At 40.3% G+C, this 21,562-nt stretch overlaps 1 protein-coding gene across 2 annotated transcripts; it reads left to right on the forward strand.

The window, feature by feature from the left end:
- The first annotated feature begins 3,277 nt into the window (after window positions 1-3,277).
- SHISAL2A (shisa like 2A) lies at window positions 3,278-20,240 on the forward strand. Of its 2 annotated transcripts, none has more exons than XM_084528424.1 (4): window positions 3,278-3,607; window positions 11,665-11,804; window positions 14,549-14,622; window positions 18,841-20,240. In XM_084528424.1, exons 1-4 carry the CDS (start codon window positions 3,426-3,428, stop codon window positions 19,015-19,017), a joined length of 573 nt encoding a protein of 190 aa, XP_084384550.1. In that variant the 5' UTR covers window positions 3,278-3,425; the 3' UTR covers window positions 19,018-20,240. The 2 variants fall into 2 exon arrangements, with proteins under 2 accessions (XP_084384550.1, XP_084384551.1); XM_084528425.1 differs by having other exon boundaries at window positions 3,412-3,686.
- The last annotated feature ends 1,322 nt before the right edge of the window (window positions 20,241-21,562 follow it).

Below are 21,562 nucleotides of genomic sequence, written 5' to 3' on the forward strand. Positions count from 1 at the left end.
CGATTTGAACAAAAACATGGCTCAAATAATTCAGTATTCACAGTAGTTGCAGTAAACATGCAGCAGATAAACTTTTAACCATGCATTAGGAATGAATAAAAAAATAAAATACTTAAAAACCCCATTGCCAAGTGAAATAGAATCTGTTAAAAAAATAGTGTGTGATCATGTCATCAATTTTAAGTCTGGCATTTCTAAATTCCAAGTAACCTAATATTATTTGAATGTAACTTTCTACATGTAATTTCTTATGTTTGAAAATAGAGAAAATAGGAGAGGAATTTTGCATTGGCAACCATGTGAGTCAGGTGGCTTATTTCAAACTATCATACAGAACTTTGCCACATGTATTAATGAAATAAATAAGAGCCATTGTTTGTTATCACACGTGTGAAAGAGAACTAAATGAAACCACAGGATTTAATACACTTGTTGACAGAAAAGGAAGGGAGACAAGCAGGAAACCTGTGTTCACTTCCAAACTTTACATATAAATGACCCCTAGTGAGCTCAGACTTCTTCCTATTCTTCCAAAGCTTAGTTCTCTTTGCCTAATCCTTTCAATTTGCCTATGGTCACTCTCCCCCATTCCCATCTCTTCATCCTAACCCCGTTCTCATTAACTACTAAATCCCAGCCCCTGATCCTTCAGCTTCTCATCACACTCTCAGTTTCCTACCCCACCTAAATCAGACCTTGCATATCTTTGTCCCTAATATATTATTTCACTCAATTTCTGCCTTACCACATAAGCTGTCACTCCCCTACCTCAGCTTTCAGAACTTTTTTCCATTTCTTTGTTTCCAGCTCCCTTCCCTTAACTCTTCCCTTGGAATCCCTCTTTCTCTTTTTCAGACTTCTCATTCAGTCTCAATCTCTCTCCCATGTCTTCTAGCCTCACAACATACTTCTGAATGAAATTTAAAAAAAAAAATCAACAGGAGAGAGAAACTTGGGACAGAAAACTTCAGTCCTAATAATCAAGTTTGGCAAGATAAGAAGCCATTGTAAATAGGCACCTCTAAACAGCCTCTCTCTTGCTGCAGAACTTTACCAATAGATGATTCCCCTACACCCAAAATAAAATAAATAAATAAAATAAAATAAAATAAACAGTTGTGTAGGAAAGTTAAATAGGAAAGAGTTCTTGCTGCTATTAATGTCTGAATTTTGTTGAATTATAAATTAGAATGAATGTTTTCTATGAAGGTTGAGTGTAAGAACCGTGAGTCAAGGTACACAAAAATATGCCAAAAGGATAACTTAAAAATATTGATATAACTATATAGCAAATCAGCATATGATTAAAAAAAAAAAAAAATCCTCTTAAAAAGACTGAATCTAAATTGTCTAAGAAGTTGAGCCAAACACAGGAAATAAATAAGCTTTGGTTCAATTTTATGATGAAAATCGTGGGAAGATTTTTTAACATATTATTTGTTCACTGATATCTAGAAGTCACTGCTTCATACTTGTTTTCATAAATTCTATTTCTTTAATCTTCAGTTTCAATCAGGGTAAATTCAAACTGTGATAGAAAGTGACAATTCATTATGAACCTATGGACGTATCATTTTCTATTTCTATTTCTATATCATTTTCTATTAACATAGAATCAATGCTTAAAAGATCAAACAATTTACACATTTTGCAGGTGCTATATCTGATAGCTATCCTGCTTAAATTGAAAGGTGTGAAATAATAGGTCCATAATTTCTAACTTCCTTACAACTGTGTATCTCAGTTTCAGAAAAATCCTTATAATCATCCCCTATATGAAGAAATTACATACTTACTAAAATTCTTTAGAATTTGTACAGTTCTATTTAAGTATAAATTGCTTTACAATATATAAATGAACCTCTAAAATTAAAAATAATCATATTTTACGTGCAGGGCAAATAACGCAAACTTAAGTTAAATGGCAATCATAAAAGACTGGTAAGTAAGAAGCACATAATTTCTGGCAAATCCGTAAAGATTCCAAAGAATATTTATATTTTTTAACAAATACATTAAAACATCCTAAAGTAGAGGGACTGCATGTAGTACTGGAAGATATCAGTATCAGAGCTCAAACTATTACCAAGCCCTGACCAGCCTCACCTGGGTCATCCTCTACCCACATTCTCTGCTCATTGGTCCAGGATTCCCATTTAAGTTCTTGTGTAAGCATCTTAGCCCTCCCAAAGCTACACCAGAGATATGTCTGTGCTCTCTCCTGTTTCCTACTAGTTTAGCATACTGCTGGTCCTCCTTGATGAACTTTAGACCTATGCTGTTGGTAACATACCTCACATTTTGTCTCCTGAGTCAACGCTGGACTTGACTCAGTGTCTTACCTTGCCTAGGCTACTGATGGCAGCTGCCACCAGCTAGGTCCTGCTCAGACCTTGTGGGACAGGACCCTGGCTGACGAGGACACTGCTCCTCCTGGAGTTGCTCTGGCTCTTGCTGCTTCTTTCTAGTTAGCTGGAAGACAAGAAACTCTCACTTGCCTGGAGTTCATCTCAAGGTAAGACCTGAGATTAAAATGTGAAGTGTTAGTTGGATTATTGTGGTTTTGTTAATACAATTCAAGCTCTCTTAAGTACAACTTCCTTCATCTCTAAGAACTGAACTTTTTCTTGAGAAGGTCACATGTGGCAAAGCTTCTGTTGTAATCCAGAAACCACCTTCAGCAGTGCTGGGGACTGGGTCTTTGGAGGGTGCAGCATACACACATTGCTCTCCAGAGGACTTTTTCTTATTCTTCCTTCTGTGAGCCAAGCTGCACCCAGAGGCACATGATGGATGCACATGTGCTATCTTGAGCTTCAATCTATTCTTTCCAACAGGTAATGCTATGACTGCCTGGGCCCCACTTCTTTTTGTTTGTTTGTTTTTTAAAGTTTAAAATATTGAGAGGAAGTAACCTCAGAAATGAGCTAGAGACAGGTCTCATAGAAACAAACTATAATGTGGGTAATTTTACCCCTCATAAAACCAAGGGGCTCTGAGCACAGCTGCCAAGGTGTGATCCCTCTCAACTACCTCATCACTTCACCAAGACCCCTCGGAGGCTTATAAGCAGAGGTGGACCCTCGAAGTCTCTTCTCAACTTCGGACTGACCGCTGAGGGAGACCCAAACCCCATCGATCAGAGCACTTTCTGCGAGCAACCCCCTCAGGGCGGGCGGCTCCCGGCTCTTCCCCTCACCTCAGGGCGCGGGCGGCGCCCGGCTCCCGCCGCTTCTCCCCGCGGCGCCGCCCGGGGAGGGCGCTGAGGGGGCCGGCGGCCGCCTCCCGCCGCCTGCCCCGCTCCTCGCCCCTCACGGCCCCGCAGCCCCCCGGCCGGCCGAGCTCCGCCCGCTCGCCGCCCCACCTCCAGCCCGGGTGCCGGCGGAGCTGAGGCAGCGGGCAGCCCCGCGGGCGGCCGCGGCGCGATGAGCGCCGAGTGCAGCAGCTACCTTAACGCCGACAAGGTGCTGGTGAGCGGGTTCAGCTGCCCGCGGGCGGGCGGCGACGCCCGCGCCGTGTACTGCTGCGGCTTCCAGGACGTGAAGTATTGCTGCGATGACCCCCACAGCTTCTTCCCCTACGAGCACAGCTACATGTGGTGGCTCAGGTAGGGGAGCAGCGGCGCCCGCCCTGCCCGGCATGGAGGTGGGGGATCTGCCGGCGAGGCTGGGTGGCTGCTCCGGGAGGTGAAGGACCAGTGTTGGTCCGGACTTGCCTGAGGGTCTATTTCTGAGATACTTGTAGTCTTTCAGGCTGCATTTGCTTCAAAGAGGGGCTTCTGCCAGGGTGGGTTTTGGAGGAGATGGCTCGTGATCCCGGCAATGAGGTGGGAGATGCTCGGTGTGGTGCCTGTGGACGGAGCATCCCTCCGTGCTTTTGGTGTGAGGGGAACTTGGGTCTTGTGGCCAGAGCTTGTAAGCTGGTCTGTGCATAAAGTTCTAGTGACTTCAACTACTTCTCTGTGTGTGTAGTATGACCTAACACTGAATAAGTTTCTATTTGGAAAATGGCAGGTAACTATACTCATGGTCTCTGGGGTCCATCTGGATCTCCAGAGGTGCTGGTACGGGAGTACACACCAGCCTGGTGCTGTCTGTGCCAGGTTTCTCTCAGGCTGCCCAGCATCCCTGCTGGCTGTGTCGGGGTGTTGGTGCACCCTGGCATCATGCTTTCAGTATTCCTTTATGGTCTTGTTATCCCCATATGTATCTAAACCCTTTCTGGACTTGCTTCTGCAGTCCCAGTAGTAGCAGTCACTACCTGCTGTTTGAGGATAGTTCCCTTTACAAGCTTCTAGAGCTCTGTTTCCTGGTAGTTTTCTGGAAGGCCCTCCAGCATTGTGGGATTTGGTGAACGACAATTACATGTTCAGTTTATGCAAAACACTCAAAACATTATAAGCATTTGCATCAGCCCCCAGCTTTCACCTTTCCAAATTTAAACAGCCCTAGTAATTTAGTCTTTAAAGTCCTATTCCATTTTAGATTATCCTTGGGTTACTCTGTCCCATTGATCGTTTTAGTTGCCTTTTCACAGTGCTGTTCTTGAGGTGCGTAATCTGGAGCTGCATGCTCAAGATGTGGGTAAGGTGAGGTTTTACACAGTGGCAAAATGTTGCCGTCTGTCTTGGTCTCAAAATCCTTCCTTTTGATGGCTGATGCTTTGTTGATGTCTTTGGCTGTTGCTTCATGTTGATGCTGATTTTATTGAACTGTCACTGACTCTAAAACATTTTTTCCTGCGTTCAGAACTGGCAGTTCTGACTTTGTCATGTAGGCTTGGTTGTGTATATTTTCGCAGTAGGTTATGTACATTTAAGTTCATCTGCACTGTTTCTATCTGCTCAATTGGTTTCCTGTGAGCCTCCTAGCACTCCCTGCCCTCATAGAATATGATCACTTGAGTAGCTTAGGGTCATCAAACTCAGACTTTGTTCTTTTCCGGGTCATAGATGAAGACTGAATAAAAAGTCTCAGCACTGACTTTTTGTACTGGAAAGGGACCATCTAGCCCTGTGCTCCGCTCCTTATTCTTTTAAGTCATTTTGGATCTGGAACAGAATACTTTCCCCAATCCTGTGTCAGTTCAGGATTTTTATTCCCACCTCCTGTGTGTGGGATATAGTTAGATTTTCAAAAAGCCTTTGGCAATGTATGCAGGGTTCCTTTATCCATCTGCCTATTGACACTTCACAGACTCCATCCTGCAGGTTAGCGAGGCAGTATTTTCCCCCTGCGGTGATGCTGGCTGTTTTACAGAAGTTTGTGTCTGGAAGCAGTGAGCACCAGGAGTTTCCTGAGGGCAGAGTGTGGTAAGAAAGTAGCTGAAGAGGTGACCTCACCAGCGAGGGACCTGTCCCTTGTATTGAGGTGAGCAGGGCAGGCCTGGCTGGAGCAGTAGCCAGGACCAAGCAAGTCCACAGTGGTGATGCAGGCCCAAGGGCAAGCTGAGAAGTTAAGTGAGCAAGTCAGGAGTTGGTCTGGAGACAGTAACCAGTCAGTCACAGCCTGGTGATCCCCACCAGGCAAGTCCAAGCTCAAATCAGGAGGTAAATCTGCAAGTGAGGGCCTGGATCAGCACGGATTGGCCTGGTGCAGGGTAAGAGCCTCAGCTTAATGGCAGCTCCCAAGGGAAGGAGGAACAGAGAAGCAGCCCCCTCAGAGCCTGGAGAGCTCTCCTGAGGGCCACCAGCTGTATAGGCTTGGTCTGGAGCATCCAGGGCACTGGGGAAGTGGGCGATGAGGGCCATGATGCTGTGTCTATCTCTTGGCTTAGTGGTCTTACTCTTTTTTTATGGACCTTTTTCTTGCCCAAGTGGAAGTCAGGTTTGCTAGTCTGTAGTTTTGGGTTCGCCCCTAGAGCCCTATGTTAGCTTGGACTTGCATCTCCAGCCTACCAGTCCTCTGACAGAGTGCCTTACGTGGAGTGCCTTGGCCAGCGGTCCTGCAATTTCACACCTCAATTTCTTCAGGGCTCTTGTTGTCCAGTACTGTAGACTAGTTAAATGAGAGCGTATAATTTAAAATCTAGTGTCATTGATATTGAACATGAGTTTCCCAAGCATCTTCATCTCTAAAGACTGACACAGAACTGTTCAGCTTTCCTGCTGTAAGAGGATGTTCCCAAGTGTCCTTCTTACATTTTTCTCATTGAATAACCATGCTATTTAACTTTATATGGTATAATTTTTTTGGATAGTCTGTTTTGGCCATGGGAAGCCTTCTTAAGATGGCAGAACTAGTGTATAATGAAGATTTGTTATGCTCTTGCATCAGGATTGGTGTAATAAAGGCTGTTAAAGCTAGATCTTCCAGAAAGTACTTCAAAGGGCAAAATCCTATGAGAGGCTCTGAAGTACCTCTCTGAAGGAACTTCACATACAAAGATCTTCTAGGGTCTGAGAAGTGACTTCTAAGCCTCTGAATCAGAAATTTGGGCCAAAACTTTGAAACTTCAGGATTTGATTATTTTTTCAATATGGTGGCCCTAAGCTGCTGATGGGATCTGAGGAAACTGCAGTTGGTGTTGTTTTGGTTGTGCTTAAGTTCTGCCATAACTGTTTTTATCCCTCATAGAGAAGAGGCAAATAAATGTAATTTACTTCTCTAAGCAAATTAACAGAATGGTTAGAATCTGTTTACTGAAGTGCTTTCCCAGTAACAAATGAAAGGACAATTTTTAGTTCCTAACACACTGGAAGCTGTACAGTACTGCAGCACCTTAAACTGTATATATTTGTACATGACAGCTCCATTAGGCATTTAAAGAAGACATGTTTAAAATAATGTTTTTCTGGTTGCTCTCAATATTTTGGTGATCCCTGCTTTGTTTGTCTTTGTTTCAGGCTGTTGCCTACATCAGAGTGTCAGAACCATAAGTTAAAATAATCCTTCAAGTGGTTATTACAGCTTTTGAGGGTACACTTCTAAGACTTAACCCTTAAGACTTAAAATTTTTCAGGAGCTTGCCAAACCCAGCCAAGATATGCCTGGAGATTGTGAAACTGCTGAAAAAAAAGGAAAGGAACTGGAAGATCTTCTGGGGAAACTGTTACAAGCTTTTCTTTACTCCAGAGCTTGAAATTCCTCATCCTGCATCTTCCTTTGCTTGGCTGCACCCATTAATTTGAAAGCAGTGGCTGAACGCACCACCAAGAGGTTGGTGGTATCTCAGGGATTACTTCTGTTTGACACACCAGGAACAGCTTCAGGCAGTTAATGTGCATTTCTGTTGTGTTTTTCCTGCTGTGGGAGACACATTGCCAAACCACTTGGCAGCCAGCTCTGACAGAAGTAATTCCTGAAGAAACCAGCAGCCTAGGCAACCTGAAGCAATTGTCTCTTGCAGGCTTACCGTATTTTTTTTTTTTTTTTTTGCCAAATCACTACTGCCTGTACTAAGTTTATAGCTATATGCTTCACTTATTCTTGGCAAAACTGAACCTTCTTTTCCCTTCTCACTCCTGCAAAAACTGATCTTTGAAGTGTTCCCGAACACCTGCTGTCCTAGGAGCTGCTGGAAAATCACAAGAAAAATCTTAGAGCAACTCTTACAAATTATGTAGCTTTTAAACTTTTTATCTGTAATATTAGTTGTTTCTTGCTTATCTTTTTTCTTCCCCTGGTAGTTAAGATCAAGTAATGTATCTTTTGATTTGTGGTCTAGGGGCTCTTTCTACCTTTCTGGGAAAGCTGACCTCAGGGAGGAAAAGTGAAGGATGTCTTTTCCTGTCTCAAGTCAGGAGCCCATGGAACAGGGAAGGAACACGAGCAAAAAAGTAGTGGTGTGAAGAATTTGCCAGAAGGTTTTGGAGCTTCTGAAACACAAAACAGATGCTACAAATCACTAGTGAGCAGGGCACTGAGAAACTTACCCTTCAGAGCTATGTACATGTACTTAGGACATCTTTACCTCCAAACTGAGTGGAAGGGGGAAGCACTAAGCAGGTAGCACTTGGACTGAACTGTGATGCTGGTGTGTTTGGTCAATACATTTCGTTTTAAAATCTTAGGCTTCTTTATTGTTATTGCTCAAAGTTTATTTTGCAAATGATATGGCTTCTTTCAGTATCAAATAGAATTACAGTGTCCATTCCAAAGCCTTATCTTTTGTTAGCTTCATATAATATTTGATTAAAACTGAGGCATGCCAAGTATAGCTCTCAATCAGGATACTTTATTAACACCTGTAGAACCACAGTGACCTAATGCTCTAGCCAGACTTTGCTCAGCTGCACAGATCTTTGTGAGTGTTTTGGCTTTCCAAAATAGCAAGACTTTTACTCCTGTCTGTCCATTCTTCCAATCTTCTGTTAATATTTATCAGTTGCTTCCCAAGTACTACGTACGGTACATCACCGCAGCAATGGTATTGGGAACATTTGTTTCACTCAGATCCAGATGACTCATGAGCTTTTAATCTTTCGGTGGATGTGCTGCATCTGTTTACCCAATATTTAAATTGTTCCTTGCTGTTGTTGGTGTGGACGGAGTAGTTCTAAGGACTAAAAATAACTGCAGGTGGCTGCTGAGCCTCTGCTGCAAGAAATGTTGACCCACAAAGGAGCCCTCCAGACAGCACAGAGGAAGCCCTGGGGAGCCTGCAGATGGTGAAGCCTCTCTGCTCAATAAAGCCTCTGGCAGTGCAGCTGTGGCAGTGCCACACGTGGTGCTCAGTGTAACAGCACCAGGAGCACCAGCGATGCTTGTGGTGCATGGCTGTGTTGTTGTATGTAGGGAAAAAAAACTTGGGAGAGCTTTGTTTGGTTTGTGGATCTTCTGTCAAACTTAGAGTTGCTCATGTTGTGTAAATGGCACCAGGATTACTGCTAGGCCTTCACAGCTGCTTTTTTATGCTAGATCTGAGGATGGGTGGGGAATTGATAATGTTAGTGAGGCCACAGCTGTGGACAAAAGCAACTTTTAAGTTTTCTTGTTTAATGGCTGTGTTGCCAGAAGCCTGATCTTGAAGACTCATCCTGAGACCTGTGGGCTGTTATGTGGACTGCTGTGTAGACTTTAAACACCTACTGTTTGAAGTGAACATGGCAAAATGTTTTTAACAAGAGCTTTACATTACTACTAGGTGGAGTAATTGCTGGAAAAGGCAGGGGACCTGCTGCAGGGTTGTCTTTATTTTCAGGGAAGGGTGAGCATTAAAATGACGGCTATTTAGGCGTTTTGTTTGATAACTATCTTAACTATAAAAAGAAATGTACCTCTGTCTTAGAATGCTTCAGTGTTCAGAAATGTAGAAGGCATTTTAAATTCCCCTGAATTAATTCAATAAATTAAAAAACAATCTCACTCCCAAACCTTAACCTCAAATCAACCTTTTAGAAATTAATAATACACTCTAAGAGGTCTGATTGCTTCAGCACATTGAGAACAATCTGGTATTGACATACTATGTTTGACAACTAAGTACAACCCGATTCTTAATTGCTGATTGCTTTAGGAAGTGATATCTAGGATGTCTGTATTTGATTTTGTGGTGCCAATTTGCATGTTTTGGGTAAGATCTCTTCACATTGTTGCTGCATAACAAACATTTTTTTTTAGTGATGTGTAACCTATCATAAATCTCTGACTTGTGATAGGAAATATTGGAGAGTTTCCCCCCAGAACTATTTTTTTTCTTACCTTTGCTGTTCATAGCTTGCAAGGCATCTTGCACAGTAATAATGCCAAGGCATTGTGCTGCACAATGCTCAGCTGTACTGCTTAACAGTGTCATCTGCCTCTGCGTAGAGGAGAGCTACAACTGAAGTAATGGATGCCTGAATAGAGGAAAAAAAAGTAATATGTACCTGATTTAGTTAGCTTTAGAACAGCTGACTCTGCTTAACATTTGGATAGGAGATAAGCAACTTCTTTTGTCCTGCACTGCAGACTGTTATTCGAAAGAAATCTTAAAATAGGGCTAATTCTAACAGAAGAAAAAAGCACAAATACCTATTTCTGAAGAGCCTCCGGGTATGTGTTACTTCCTCTCATGGAATCAATCAGCTTTGGAGATCATTCTTGGTTTGGCTGCTCGCCTCAGCCCAGCGTAGTACATTGCTTCTGTTTTGTCCTTGGAGTCAAGATGTTTCAAATGAAAAAATGAGGCCAGAATCCGTGTGAGATCCCTGATTGTAAGAACATCATCAAATGCCATATTAATCAGAACGTTGCTAGCCTCTATGCTCTGTTTGAGCCAAAAAATATACTTAATGTGTTCATGTGAAACTAGCTTGTGTAGCTGAATACCATGAGCAATCCTCATAAAGGCAAAATAATTCTTTCCAGAACCAATTGTTTCACTGATACCAATTTACTTGTGTGTAGAGCTAAATGTTGTACAGACTTTGTTAATGGATTTGGCATAACAAATGAGAACTTTGTGTAAAAGTCATACTAATACCTGCTGGACTTAAGAGTTTCTCTTATGGACATATATCTGTGTCATGGGAGCTCATAGAAAAGCTTTGCAGTAACTTGAATGTGATGTTCTTGAAAACATCCTGAGACACAATTCTTCCCATCTCCCTGCAAGGCCTCAGTAGAAGTGAATTCTGATAGTGGTGCTGCGTTAGGGGATTTTTATCACTAGAATTCATATCATAGAACTTAAGACATTCATCTCTATCCTTTTTCTATGTTAAAATCATAAATACACTGGAATAGTAATATAAGGATTCTCAAGTCTCAAACCATGATCAAAACACCACTTTTAATTTCCTAAGAAGTCTCTTATATTAACAAAGAGCCACAACCATGATCACAGTATTCTACCTAGATCTACAGAGCTGCTAGTAGAACTGAATAATGTGGCTTTCACATTTATCCCATTTTTTATGGACATGTCAGCTTTGGAGGAAGACCTGTTACAAACAAGTACTTTGCTTAAAGTCCTATGATAAGTTTTTCTAGCAATAAATGTGGTATTTCAGGTTGAAAATGCAGCTTTAATAATCATGTTTGAGAAAAAGGAGCTTGCATCAACTGCCTGGAGCTCTGGAATTCCACTTTTTGTTTCCTTGTGATATTTAGCAACTCTCAAAATTTAGTCAAAATTCTGTTAAGGAATTGAAAAAATTGGGGAAAGGTAAAGCAAAAAAAAAAAAGGGGGAAAAAACAAACAAACAAACTAAAGACCATTTTTTTTCAGTAGTTTGCATTAATTTTCTTGTCAAAATACCTTGTTTTTTTTGTCTATTTGGGAAGACCACTGTTAATTTTCCCAGTTTTTGCACAGATAGTAATATTGTGTGAAGTCTGTGCGTCCTTCAGACTGTACTTTTAATTGGGAAACACAGTGCCTGTATTCCTGGATTTGGTTTATCTGGGAATATGCACTGCTTTGGAGTAGTTTGATTCACTGGCACCAGTTACTGCATTAAGTTCTTTCTGATTTTCATAGGCATAGCTGAAATCAAGCTGAGGGCTACTGTGCATAGGTTACATGAAATATCATAAAGGTTCAACTGCTGTGTAATGTCATCAGCCCTTCTGAGGGCAACAAAATAATGCAGTTTATGCAAACTAAGTATCGAGCTCTAAATTTCTATGTACAGTCATTCCCTTACCTGTGTACATGTAAACTCTGGGCATAATCCTGACCACTACTTCAATGGCTATCACAGCATGTTTGTACACCTAATTTCTTTATTTTCTCTCTTAGTGTTGGAGCGCTCGTGGGCCTGTCAATAGCAGCAGTGGTCCTGTTTGCTTTTATCATCACTGTGTGTGTTCTCTGTTACTTGTTTATCAGCACAAAGCCTCGCAGCAAGCTGGATACTGGTTTACACTTACAGATGGCAGGTAAGGCTGGATATTGACAGAATAAAGCTCTTCCTCTGGAGGAGATAACACTCTGTCGAAAACACGTGTGGAGAATCCAACTGTACATTTTCTTCCTGATGGTGGCCCTAGGTTGTAGTCTGTTTTGCTAGATTAACTTCTAAATGAAATCTGTAATGAACTCAAATGAAAATATTTAGCACAAGCTCAATATATTTAATTAGTAGGAAGAGTAAAATTCTGCAATCCTTATTAAGGATGCAACAAATAAATCCCATCGTCAGCAAGAGGCCAAATGAGTTGTTCTGGATTTCCTATCCAAGTGCACAAATATATGGTAATGATTTCATTCTAGGGATAAGACTCTCAAAAGTTCTGTGTGATTCCTCCCTGACAAGGAATTATTCTTTTTCATGCCTTAACTTTGTGCATGGACTGTGGATGAGCAGACACCTACAGGAAAAATGCATGTCACCTACTGGCATAGGAGAAACTGTGGCTACCTCAGCCCAGTATTTGTGGCTTAGATTGTAATGGTAACTAAAAGCTTTGGGTTTCACAATTCTTTCCAAAGATGACATTCTTGATGGTTGGTTGTATTAACAATTATTTTTAATTAAAAGAATTAGAACATTTATGCAGGTTGGCCAGTACAATACATTATCCACTGACTATAAAGGTCACCTTGTTGGGTATTAGTTAGAAATTAGTGTTCTCAGTTGAATACAAATCTGAGAGAACCAAGGAAGCATTGGCATAAGCTGACATTGCCTTAGTACCATATATACATTTTATCAGATCAGTGGCAGAAAAGTTTCTGCTCTAAGAGTACAGGTGTTCGATCGCAGAGCTGGAGTGGAAGCAGGCATGGCTAGGCTTATGTAAGATTTATTTTCACATGTATGTGAGAAACCTACATATGTGAAATCGAGTTGCAAGTTCTGATGGCAGGATGTGGTGTGATAAGTTTCAGCTTTTTTTTGAGAGCTTTCTAAATGTGTAAATTTGGCTTTAGTTCAACAAGTAAAGTTTTTGGAAATAAAGTGAATGTTTGTTCTCTTGTTGGATTTTATTTACTTAGGCCTTATAAGTAGAACAAGTTGAAAAAGGGAAATAATTCATGGAAAGAAATCTCTTGCTTTTTCCCCATCACCTCAAATTCAACAATTTTTTTTTTTTTACTAGCTTTTAAAGTGCTTCCATACTTGAATGCCAATAGATGACCAATGAGTTATTGTAATTTTAGCCTATCAGACAGTAATAAGCATCTAACTCAGTTTACTTCATACCAAACTTCCTACATCTTGTTTTTTTCTCTAGAGAATGCAGTTTATAGGGCTCTCAGGAAATGGAAAGCCTCCTTTGGAACTACCTAAGCTGAGCAAGCTGTAAAAGCAAAAGTCACACATTCAGCAAACTGCTACTAATCTGCAAATTGAAAACTTGACACCTGTCCTGGAGAGAGACAGTGGAAATAGGACCTGCTACCTAGAGAAGCCTAAATAAACACTTGAGTAGGATGAACAAAATACCCAGTGAACTCTTATAAACTGGCATTATGCTTTTCAATGTTTTGCTGTTTAACTTTTTCCCTCAGGTTTTTTTTGCTGTGTTATTAGCTCTTGGTCTATTCTATTGCCAGGACAGCAGTGTTTCTCATGCTTTGTGTCTTTGTGCCAGACTGCAGGGTTCACATAGGTATTCTCATTCTCAGTTCCAGGTATTAGGATTCACGATGTTGAGAGATCTCTCTGTTTCCTTAACCATCTCCCATGTTGTTTTGAGCTTTATTCAGACAGCATTGCTTCGTGTTTAAGCACTGGTTTGACTTTTTGCTTGTCCTGTTTTCACTTTTATTATTCTGCTGCTTTGACTGCTCTGAATGGCAATTATTTCACACAGAAGTTCTGATAGCTTTAGCTGTTGATGAGGTAGACTGCCAGAAATTGAAAGCCCATTGCTTTGCCAAGGTTGAGAGATCTTTGAAAAAGCTGAAGGATTTCATTGACAAGCCTGAGTGCTTATCTTCATCATACCTGGGTTTCTTCTGCGTGGAAGTTATGCAAGATCAGAGCCTCTTATGAGTTGGCTGGTTAGCTGCTTTCAGGCCTAAGGAATAATAAAAGCAACATCTCTTCTGCTCTTTCTATAGGCAGTAAAAATGAAAACAATTTTTAGGAGCTTCAGAAGCTTTTAGGCCTTAGGATGATGGGTTTTACCTGTGAATTCAGTTTAGTACTGCTTTTCCTGAACTAAAGTAGTCTTGCCTTCGGATGAAGCCTGTCACACATCAGATGGTCAGTGATCAGTGTCAGTACCCCTGTAGCATTCAGTGTATGCTCATTTATGAAAGCAGTACTTATAAGCATTTTCAGTCAAAATATATCATCTCAGATGGACTTCTGTATTTCATTAAACATACAATTGTTTATTGTATGCCTTTCTTCCTTCATGTAGTAGTCAAAAAGTTGGTTATTGCGTGGCTCATCAAAGACTTCCTAAAAATAGGAAGTAGAACTGTTGAATTTCTACATAAGTAATTTAAAGTTTGGTAGTAAATATAACAAGATAGATGTGCAACTTCTATTAAATTTTCAGATTCTGCAAAAGGCTTATCAGCTGGAATTTGCCTGTTTAGCTTTGAGCAATGGTGTTCAATGTTTTTTTTTTTTCCTAGTGCAATGGGTGCTTCTGTGTATTACTACTTGTAACTGTTAGACTAATAATCCTATTTGATTTACTAAATGCTTTTGTTTTTCAGACAGTGAGGCTAGAGGGAGTTCTATATGTTAAAAAATACAAGTACTGGATGGATTCTACCAGTGCAGTATGGAAGCAGGTATGGTAACAACACTTTTCCACCATTCTCTATTGTATCTTTATATTCTTTGCTCTGTTCAGTACATAGTGATGCAGATAGGAAAAGTGTTCTTCAAAGTGCTATGATTCTTTATATGGGTTTTTAGTTTTGCAAAAAGCACTAACAGAAAAGGCTGGGGGACCTTGGGTCATGCTTGTGGACCTTATAACAGTCTCTACATGACATACACCCATACTCCTTTGTGAAGATATGCAAGAGATGACTACATTGTTGTGAACGGAGAAATCTTGAATTACTTGTACATGAGTACTTCATGGTTGTGGGCTAGAGAACATTACATTTCCCCAATGGTGTCTTTGTCCTTTCCCTGGTGCAGTCTGAGCTGCACTAGACCTTACTGAGGATGCAGCCATTGTAAGCTATTCAAAAGAAATTCTTCTATAATGAACTGGTAGAAAGGCTCCTGTATGGCAAAGGGTGAGAGCAGTGAAGTATCTGGCTGGTAGTTTAATCATATGTTTTGGTGATGCTGCCTGTGAGTGCTGAGTCAAGTCTGATAGAGAAATGAACAGGGTTATCATGCAAAAAAATGAGTCTTCATATGCTAACTTGATTTTTATGCTGAAATCATGTTTAAAGGTCAAACTGCCTATGGCACAGACCATGCAAAATAGTATTTAAAATGTACGCCAATACAGAAGAATTGTACTTCAGACTTGAGAGGAATTAATGAATAATGCAGAAGACTTCAGCTGGCATGAAACGTTATTTCCCTTTCTGCAGGGGGGTGAAAGCTTATGGCTAAACATCACAGAATGTGAGGATCCATGCCATAGATCAGTATTGTCTGTCACAGAAATAAATTGGTTCTGTTTGCTCAGCAGTTGTTCTTGGATCAGTAGGAAAGTAAATGTGTCAGTTTCCTGCTTTGTGTATTTTCTCCTGTATCCTTCAAAAAAAGAGCCACCCCGTGCATCAGAAGTGCAAAGACATCCTTCTCAGCACTCTTATCAGCAGAACAAGTTGGTTTGGATTGCTTGTCCTGCTATTTTTGCTACCTTGCTTTTTAGTGGTAACAAAACTCATTTTGAAACTTCTAATCCCCTTTACACATTTCTTCTGCTGTGGCAATGGAAATGCGTTGTGGGAGAAAAATGCCATAGGAAGACTTAAAACGCTCCTGCAGCCCTCCATAGTAGGAAAACTCAAAAATATCTGAGTCAGGCACTAAGTACTTATATGAGACCACAGTTCAGGTCTGTGAATGGAGCATTCTTCTGTAAGGCCAGGAGCCTCTCGTTTCATTGTGCCTCAGTTTGCCTGCTTTCTTCCATGCTATAGAGACTGATGTTTATGGAAGTGCTGTAAAATGTAGCCTGCTAAACACTATTGCTTACAGAAACAGAGCAACAGGCAAGAATTAAAAGGCCAGCTGCAAAGGACTTCATTTTATGGTTTGAGTGCATGCATTATATCAAGACCAAAAACCTTAGCAGCTTTTTTTTGTGCATGAATTATCCAATTCTTCTTTGTTGGCAAAATGAGGCTGGCTTTATCATGAGACCTCTTTGTGCTGAAACAAGGAAAAACATGCAGTCAGCTTTTTTTTTTTTTTGCTTCCAGATCTAGAATACATCAGCTGGGAACTTTCTGTGAAAATGAAAAGGGAGGCAAGGATATTTTCTGAGCTTTAACTGATAATCAGGTGAAGTTTTGGTGGAAAAATCCAGGTCTCTATTTGCTTTTTTCTTCTGCTTTTGACGTCCACTTGTTGCAGATTCCATGCCCTCACTTACTATGAGGAGCCACTTCACTGTGCAGTCTGCATCCGCCAGTAGCTGCAAACCTTCAACTGCTGTGAGAAAGCACCACATGGCACTTAAATTTAATATCTATTCTTCTGTCCAAGTCAAGATTTTAAATTGGTGACAGGACCCTATACCATGGCTATGCATGTAGCTCACCACACAGATCAAGCTTGTCTGCATGTTCTTTCTCATCAAAGGGACAAACAAGCCATTGCTTTAATAAGGGAAAGGGGAGGTAAGGGAAAGGGGAGGAACTGGAGGTGTTAATTCAAGCCTGTAGTGTTAACAGATCAAATTATTAAGCTATATACGAGAAACATCTGACATGAAGACAAATCACGATAAGCCAGCTTACCTCTTTGTCAAGGTAATTTTGTCTGTCAGTTAAGTGGGAACAAGTAGCTCTGACTACAAGTATATATGGAAAATTTAGCCCAAAGTTTTCAGTGGCTCATTCGCAAACATTTTTGGAGGGAAGGGTGTCTCAATACCATTCCAGTTGAATATTAACAGCTTGGCTCCAGGAATAAAAAGTATTTGTATAAAATTTATGGATGATGCCACCCTGGGAGAGGCTGCAAGACTCTGGGGGGATAAAACTACCTTTCAGAATTACCTTGGTGCCCTGAAGAAAAGCTCTGAAATCAAAAAGGTGAAATGCAATAAAGATGAAAGCCAAGTACTGTACTTATTTCAGGATTTGATTTTTCTTTTTTACCTGAGGGAGAATAACTGGTTAAGTAATGTGGGAGAAAAATTATCTTGAATTTATAGTTTGTAATAAACAGTATTGATGTTCTGTGCCCATCTTTTGTCCATCATACTAAGGAGGGAAGCTGTATTCAGGATGTAAGGTGGTATTTATTCCAGTTAATGCTGGCAGTACCTGTGATACAGCAATGCTCTTCAGGTGTTAATAAACCAGAGAAGAGACAAAATGAGAAAATGATAAATGTTTTAGAAAGGCAGATCAAGCTTAAGCTGGCTTAGAAAAGATGGCTGTTCTGATAAGTAAAGCAGAGGACTGATTTTTTGTCTGTGGCAGGCAAGGTAAGTAATGAGCTGGATTCTACATTGAAGCAGGTCCAGATTTAGTAACAGAAAATCTTCCAAACTATAAAGGTACCAGAAATACTAGACCAGGCAATGAAGCAGCAGACGGGACTTTCTTCAAAAGGGATCTTGACGAGCAGGTTAGACTCACACTTGTCAAAGGTGAAATGGGTGAAGCATCTTCACAGCCTTGATGTGTGGGAGGCTGTCTTAGCCCCAGGCATCTCTTAGGTGACACCAGTAGACCTTGGCTCTTGCTAGACTGCATCCAGGTCTGGCAAGGAAATGTCTGTCCACCTGCTCTGAGCAGAAACAGACTTGTGTGCTGTCGGAGTACCTGTGAGTCTTCTTGCTAGTCTGGAGAAAGTGATGGCTATAATAGGAATATATGAGGTCCCTTCTGATCTGATATTTAATTGGAAATGCTGTATTTAGAGATGGCAATGCCAGGGGGAGGGTTCAAATCTAAGCCTACATCTGTCATGTGCATTTTGATACAAGTCAGAATGTGTAATCAGCCCTGGAGCCTGAGGCAAAAGAAAATCTAGGATCTACAAAAAAGTATCACTCAGATAAGCATCACTCTTCCCAGCAAACCAGTACTGAGCTGATGTTCTTGCCAGTTAGGATGCTCTTTGCTGCTAGTAGCCATCTGCCTTGAAAACGAGGATTTCACACTTCAGAACTTCTGTCAGTAGCTGAATTAGCTGAGATTTCTGGCCAGACTTTAGTGCATACCTATTATTTTTGCCTACCCAGACAAACATCCGCTTCTAAACCCAGCTGTGCCAACAGCTGTTGTGCTTCACTTCAGAAGCAATCCCTTTTTAATGAGCAGTAGAATCATTTCTTTGTGTAGGAATTCTGTATATGTAGTTTTGAATATTTTTTGTTATCCTTCAGGTTTAAAGATAGATATTATGTCTACCTTAAAAAAAAAAAAAAAAAAGGAGTTTAATGTAAATAGTAGATAATTTTCCAAAAGGTACTGCGTAGAAATGTTAGATGAGACTGCCTTGTCTGTTAGGCCTCTTTTCTTGCTCTAGCACCGTTGTGTTTTAACTTTTTATCGCATCCAGGATGAAATCACCAATTACAAAGTAGAGGAGCAACAGCAGATCTACCTATCCAGTTGTGTTCCTAGAGGAGGCACTTAGTGTTCATAGCTGCAGTGATGCCCTTTAGAGGTATGATATTTTACATGATAAAGGTTAGGAACATGGTGAGATGCTTGGAATAAATAATCCCAGTGAAATGCATTGAGCTGTTTGGTTTGTTCTGGATTTGTTTGTAGGATCTCCTTAGCTGTGCTGTGTAGCAGAGGAAAATCTTCCCCTGTGTAATCTGATTCTCAACTGTGCTTGTTATTTTGCAGGTACAGAGCTGCATTTTTCATGAGGTCCCCACCAAAGCAAGCTGTTGGCAGAACCAACTGGATTCAAAAGATTTTCTAAGCCACAAGGGTGGAACAAGACCCACAAAACCTAACCAACTCTTCCAGAGTTATTTCCTGGTTCCTACAACCACAACTGATAACCAGAGGCCAACCTGAAGCTGTGCTGGGATATGTATTTTTATTATGGCTACTGTACTGGGAAGTGTATATTTTGATTTGCACATACCAGCTATGGCTGCTATGTGCAATTATGTGAATTATGTTGTCTTATCCTGTGCAATTCCAATGTGATAACAGTTATTAGGCAGAGCATAATTTGGTACACCATGTTGACCAAGCTTTGTTTTAAGCTGTTCCTGTGTGCCATTTTAATGTGGTGTCCTCACATCATTAATATGATCTACTTAACCAAATGTGATGGCTTGGTACACAAAAATGTGAGTGCAGTACCTCAATAAAATCAGGCTTTTGCTTGTGTTGCATTTTTCTTAATTTATCACTTTTCCCCAACTTTATTTTCTCAAAGTTCTCATGGATCTTAGAATTATTTTGATGGGAAAATTTCCCTACCAAATGAAGTTAGTCAAAAAGTGCCAGTCAAAGAGCAGAAGGAAAAATGATTTTTGCCAGTTTATTTTAATTTTGCCATCTGGTTTCCTTTGAGGATTCAGCCTTGAGATTCACATAGAAATGAGAAATGTATTCTTCATTTTAAACCACCAGTAAAAGATTTTTAGAACAAAGAGGATTCAAGTTTTTTAAACTTCATACAAACTCAAACTAGTTAGTGAACTAGCAGTCTTGTAGTTCTTAAATTGTGAAGTGATAAGGTATTTTGTGTTGCAGATCAAAATATTTATCTTTTTGTCTCCAGGGCAATTTCTGAATCTTTGATTTCTCATAAGATCATCCCTTGGATACTGAGCTTCTTATTCATTTTGAGTGTTTTAAGATACCAAAGTAACAAATTGTAAAACCAGAAGGCAAAAAAACCAACAAAAACACTAGTGTTTTGCTTACTTCTAATGCCTGTTTTTTTCTGTTTTTCTCTTAGGAAAATCAATTTATTAGCTAGCTAGCTAGCTTGTAATTAAGGGTCTCTAAATACCACTAAAAAGTACCTCCTACACTGGTTTCATTAGGTGATTCAGTGTGTTGCCCATAATTGCTTTCAAATGTGCAATCACAACAAAGGTGTCTCCCTGTGCTTTACAGACATAAGGCTTAATGTACTTGTTAGGCATAGCCCTGTTTTTTGCCCTGGGAGCATTTCAAGGAGCATTTTAAGCTTGTTGTTTAAATGACTGTAGTAAAGCAAACTCAAGGCTATTCTGTTACCATTACGTATACTAATGTTAATAAAAAGAACTTGCAAGAGTTGCTGTGAGCAGTTTTTTTCCCCTAAAAGTGGAAGAATTTTGTTAATCATAAGGTCAAAATAAAAAGGGGAGAATGACTTAATATGCAATAGGCCTCAGTGACTGTTGTGTATAGAAAGTCTGCATTATCTTCCTGTGTACCTACCCAATATCATCAGAGCAGCACAAACAGCAGCCTCTGATTAATCTCCTTGGGACTGGGCAGGCTGGGTGCTACTGGTAATTCTGGGACTGGCTGCATCTTTCTTTGAAGTCACACTGGTAGAAATAGCTCACTCTAAAGTGGTCTACCCTTGTCATCCCTGTCATTCTCTAGATATTTCAGTATTACTAACTTGCTGTTCACTTCTAATACTGGTCTAGGTAGAAAATACATAATGGTTCTACAGTATCAGTCAAGTTTGTAACAACTTTCATAATTCATCACCTCAGTTAGGTTCTTTGGCCTTTGCAACTTCTAAATTATGGGACTAAAAACAAATAAAAACAAAAGGTCACAGGTTTATTGAATGAAAGTAATGTCAGTTTTAATTGTTTTCCTAACATGGCAAATGCTCAAGATTCCTGAGATGACTCAATCCTTCGAGTTATGGAGCACATGAGGCAGGAAAAGCGTAAAGATTCAGCTTCTTCCTAGGATAGAAACGAGAAGCTTTTAAGTTTCCATCTATAAGCCTGAAGCTTAAAGAAATCTTATCTCTCTCAATTGCAGGTAAGGAATTTAATATTTTGTCAAATAAATTCAGAAGTGATTATAGCTCTAAGGTTAGAGGAATGGAGACATAGTAGGTGTACATGGAAGATGTACTTTTTTAAGTTTAAAATATTAGGGAAAAACATAAGTAGAAAATATAAGTAAACTTCAAATGTTAACAGGCATTAAATAGGTGGTTAAAGAGCTGTTAATGTTGTATTGCGTTGAAAACAGAGGATGAGAATGCTATGCAACAGATAAGCAATATGTTGTCAGTTCTCATATTTCATACGATAATCTGGATTCCACAGATAAAACCTTGCAATTACATGGTCCTTTGCCATTATTTCTGCCTCTGCTTTTGGGCAGTGTTTAACAGATGGAAACCTTTTATATACTCAGGTGAGGACCAAGAGAGTACCAAAATGGCTCTGCAAATAATTTTCAAATAGACATAGGACTGGACTCCGTCCAGGGAAAACAGGGAGGAAAAAAAAAACACATGGAAATCAGGCCTTAGGTCAGGACCACGCTGCCCAAAGTTGTTGCTTAGCCTAGGGAGGAGGGTGATGTGTTCCTCTTGTTCCTGATGACTACCTGGTTCTGCAAACAAACAGGTAAGTACCTT

The sequence above is a fragment of the Aythya ferina genome, assembly GCF_964211825.1.
Source record: "Aythya ferina genome assembly, chromosome: 8".
Taxonomy (NCBI): Eukaryota; Metazoa; Chordata; class Aves; order Anseriformes; family Anatidae; genus Aythya; species Aythya ferina.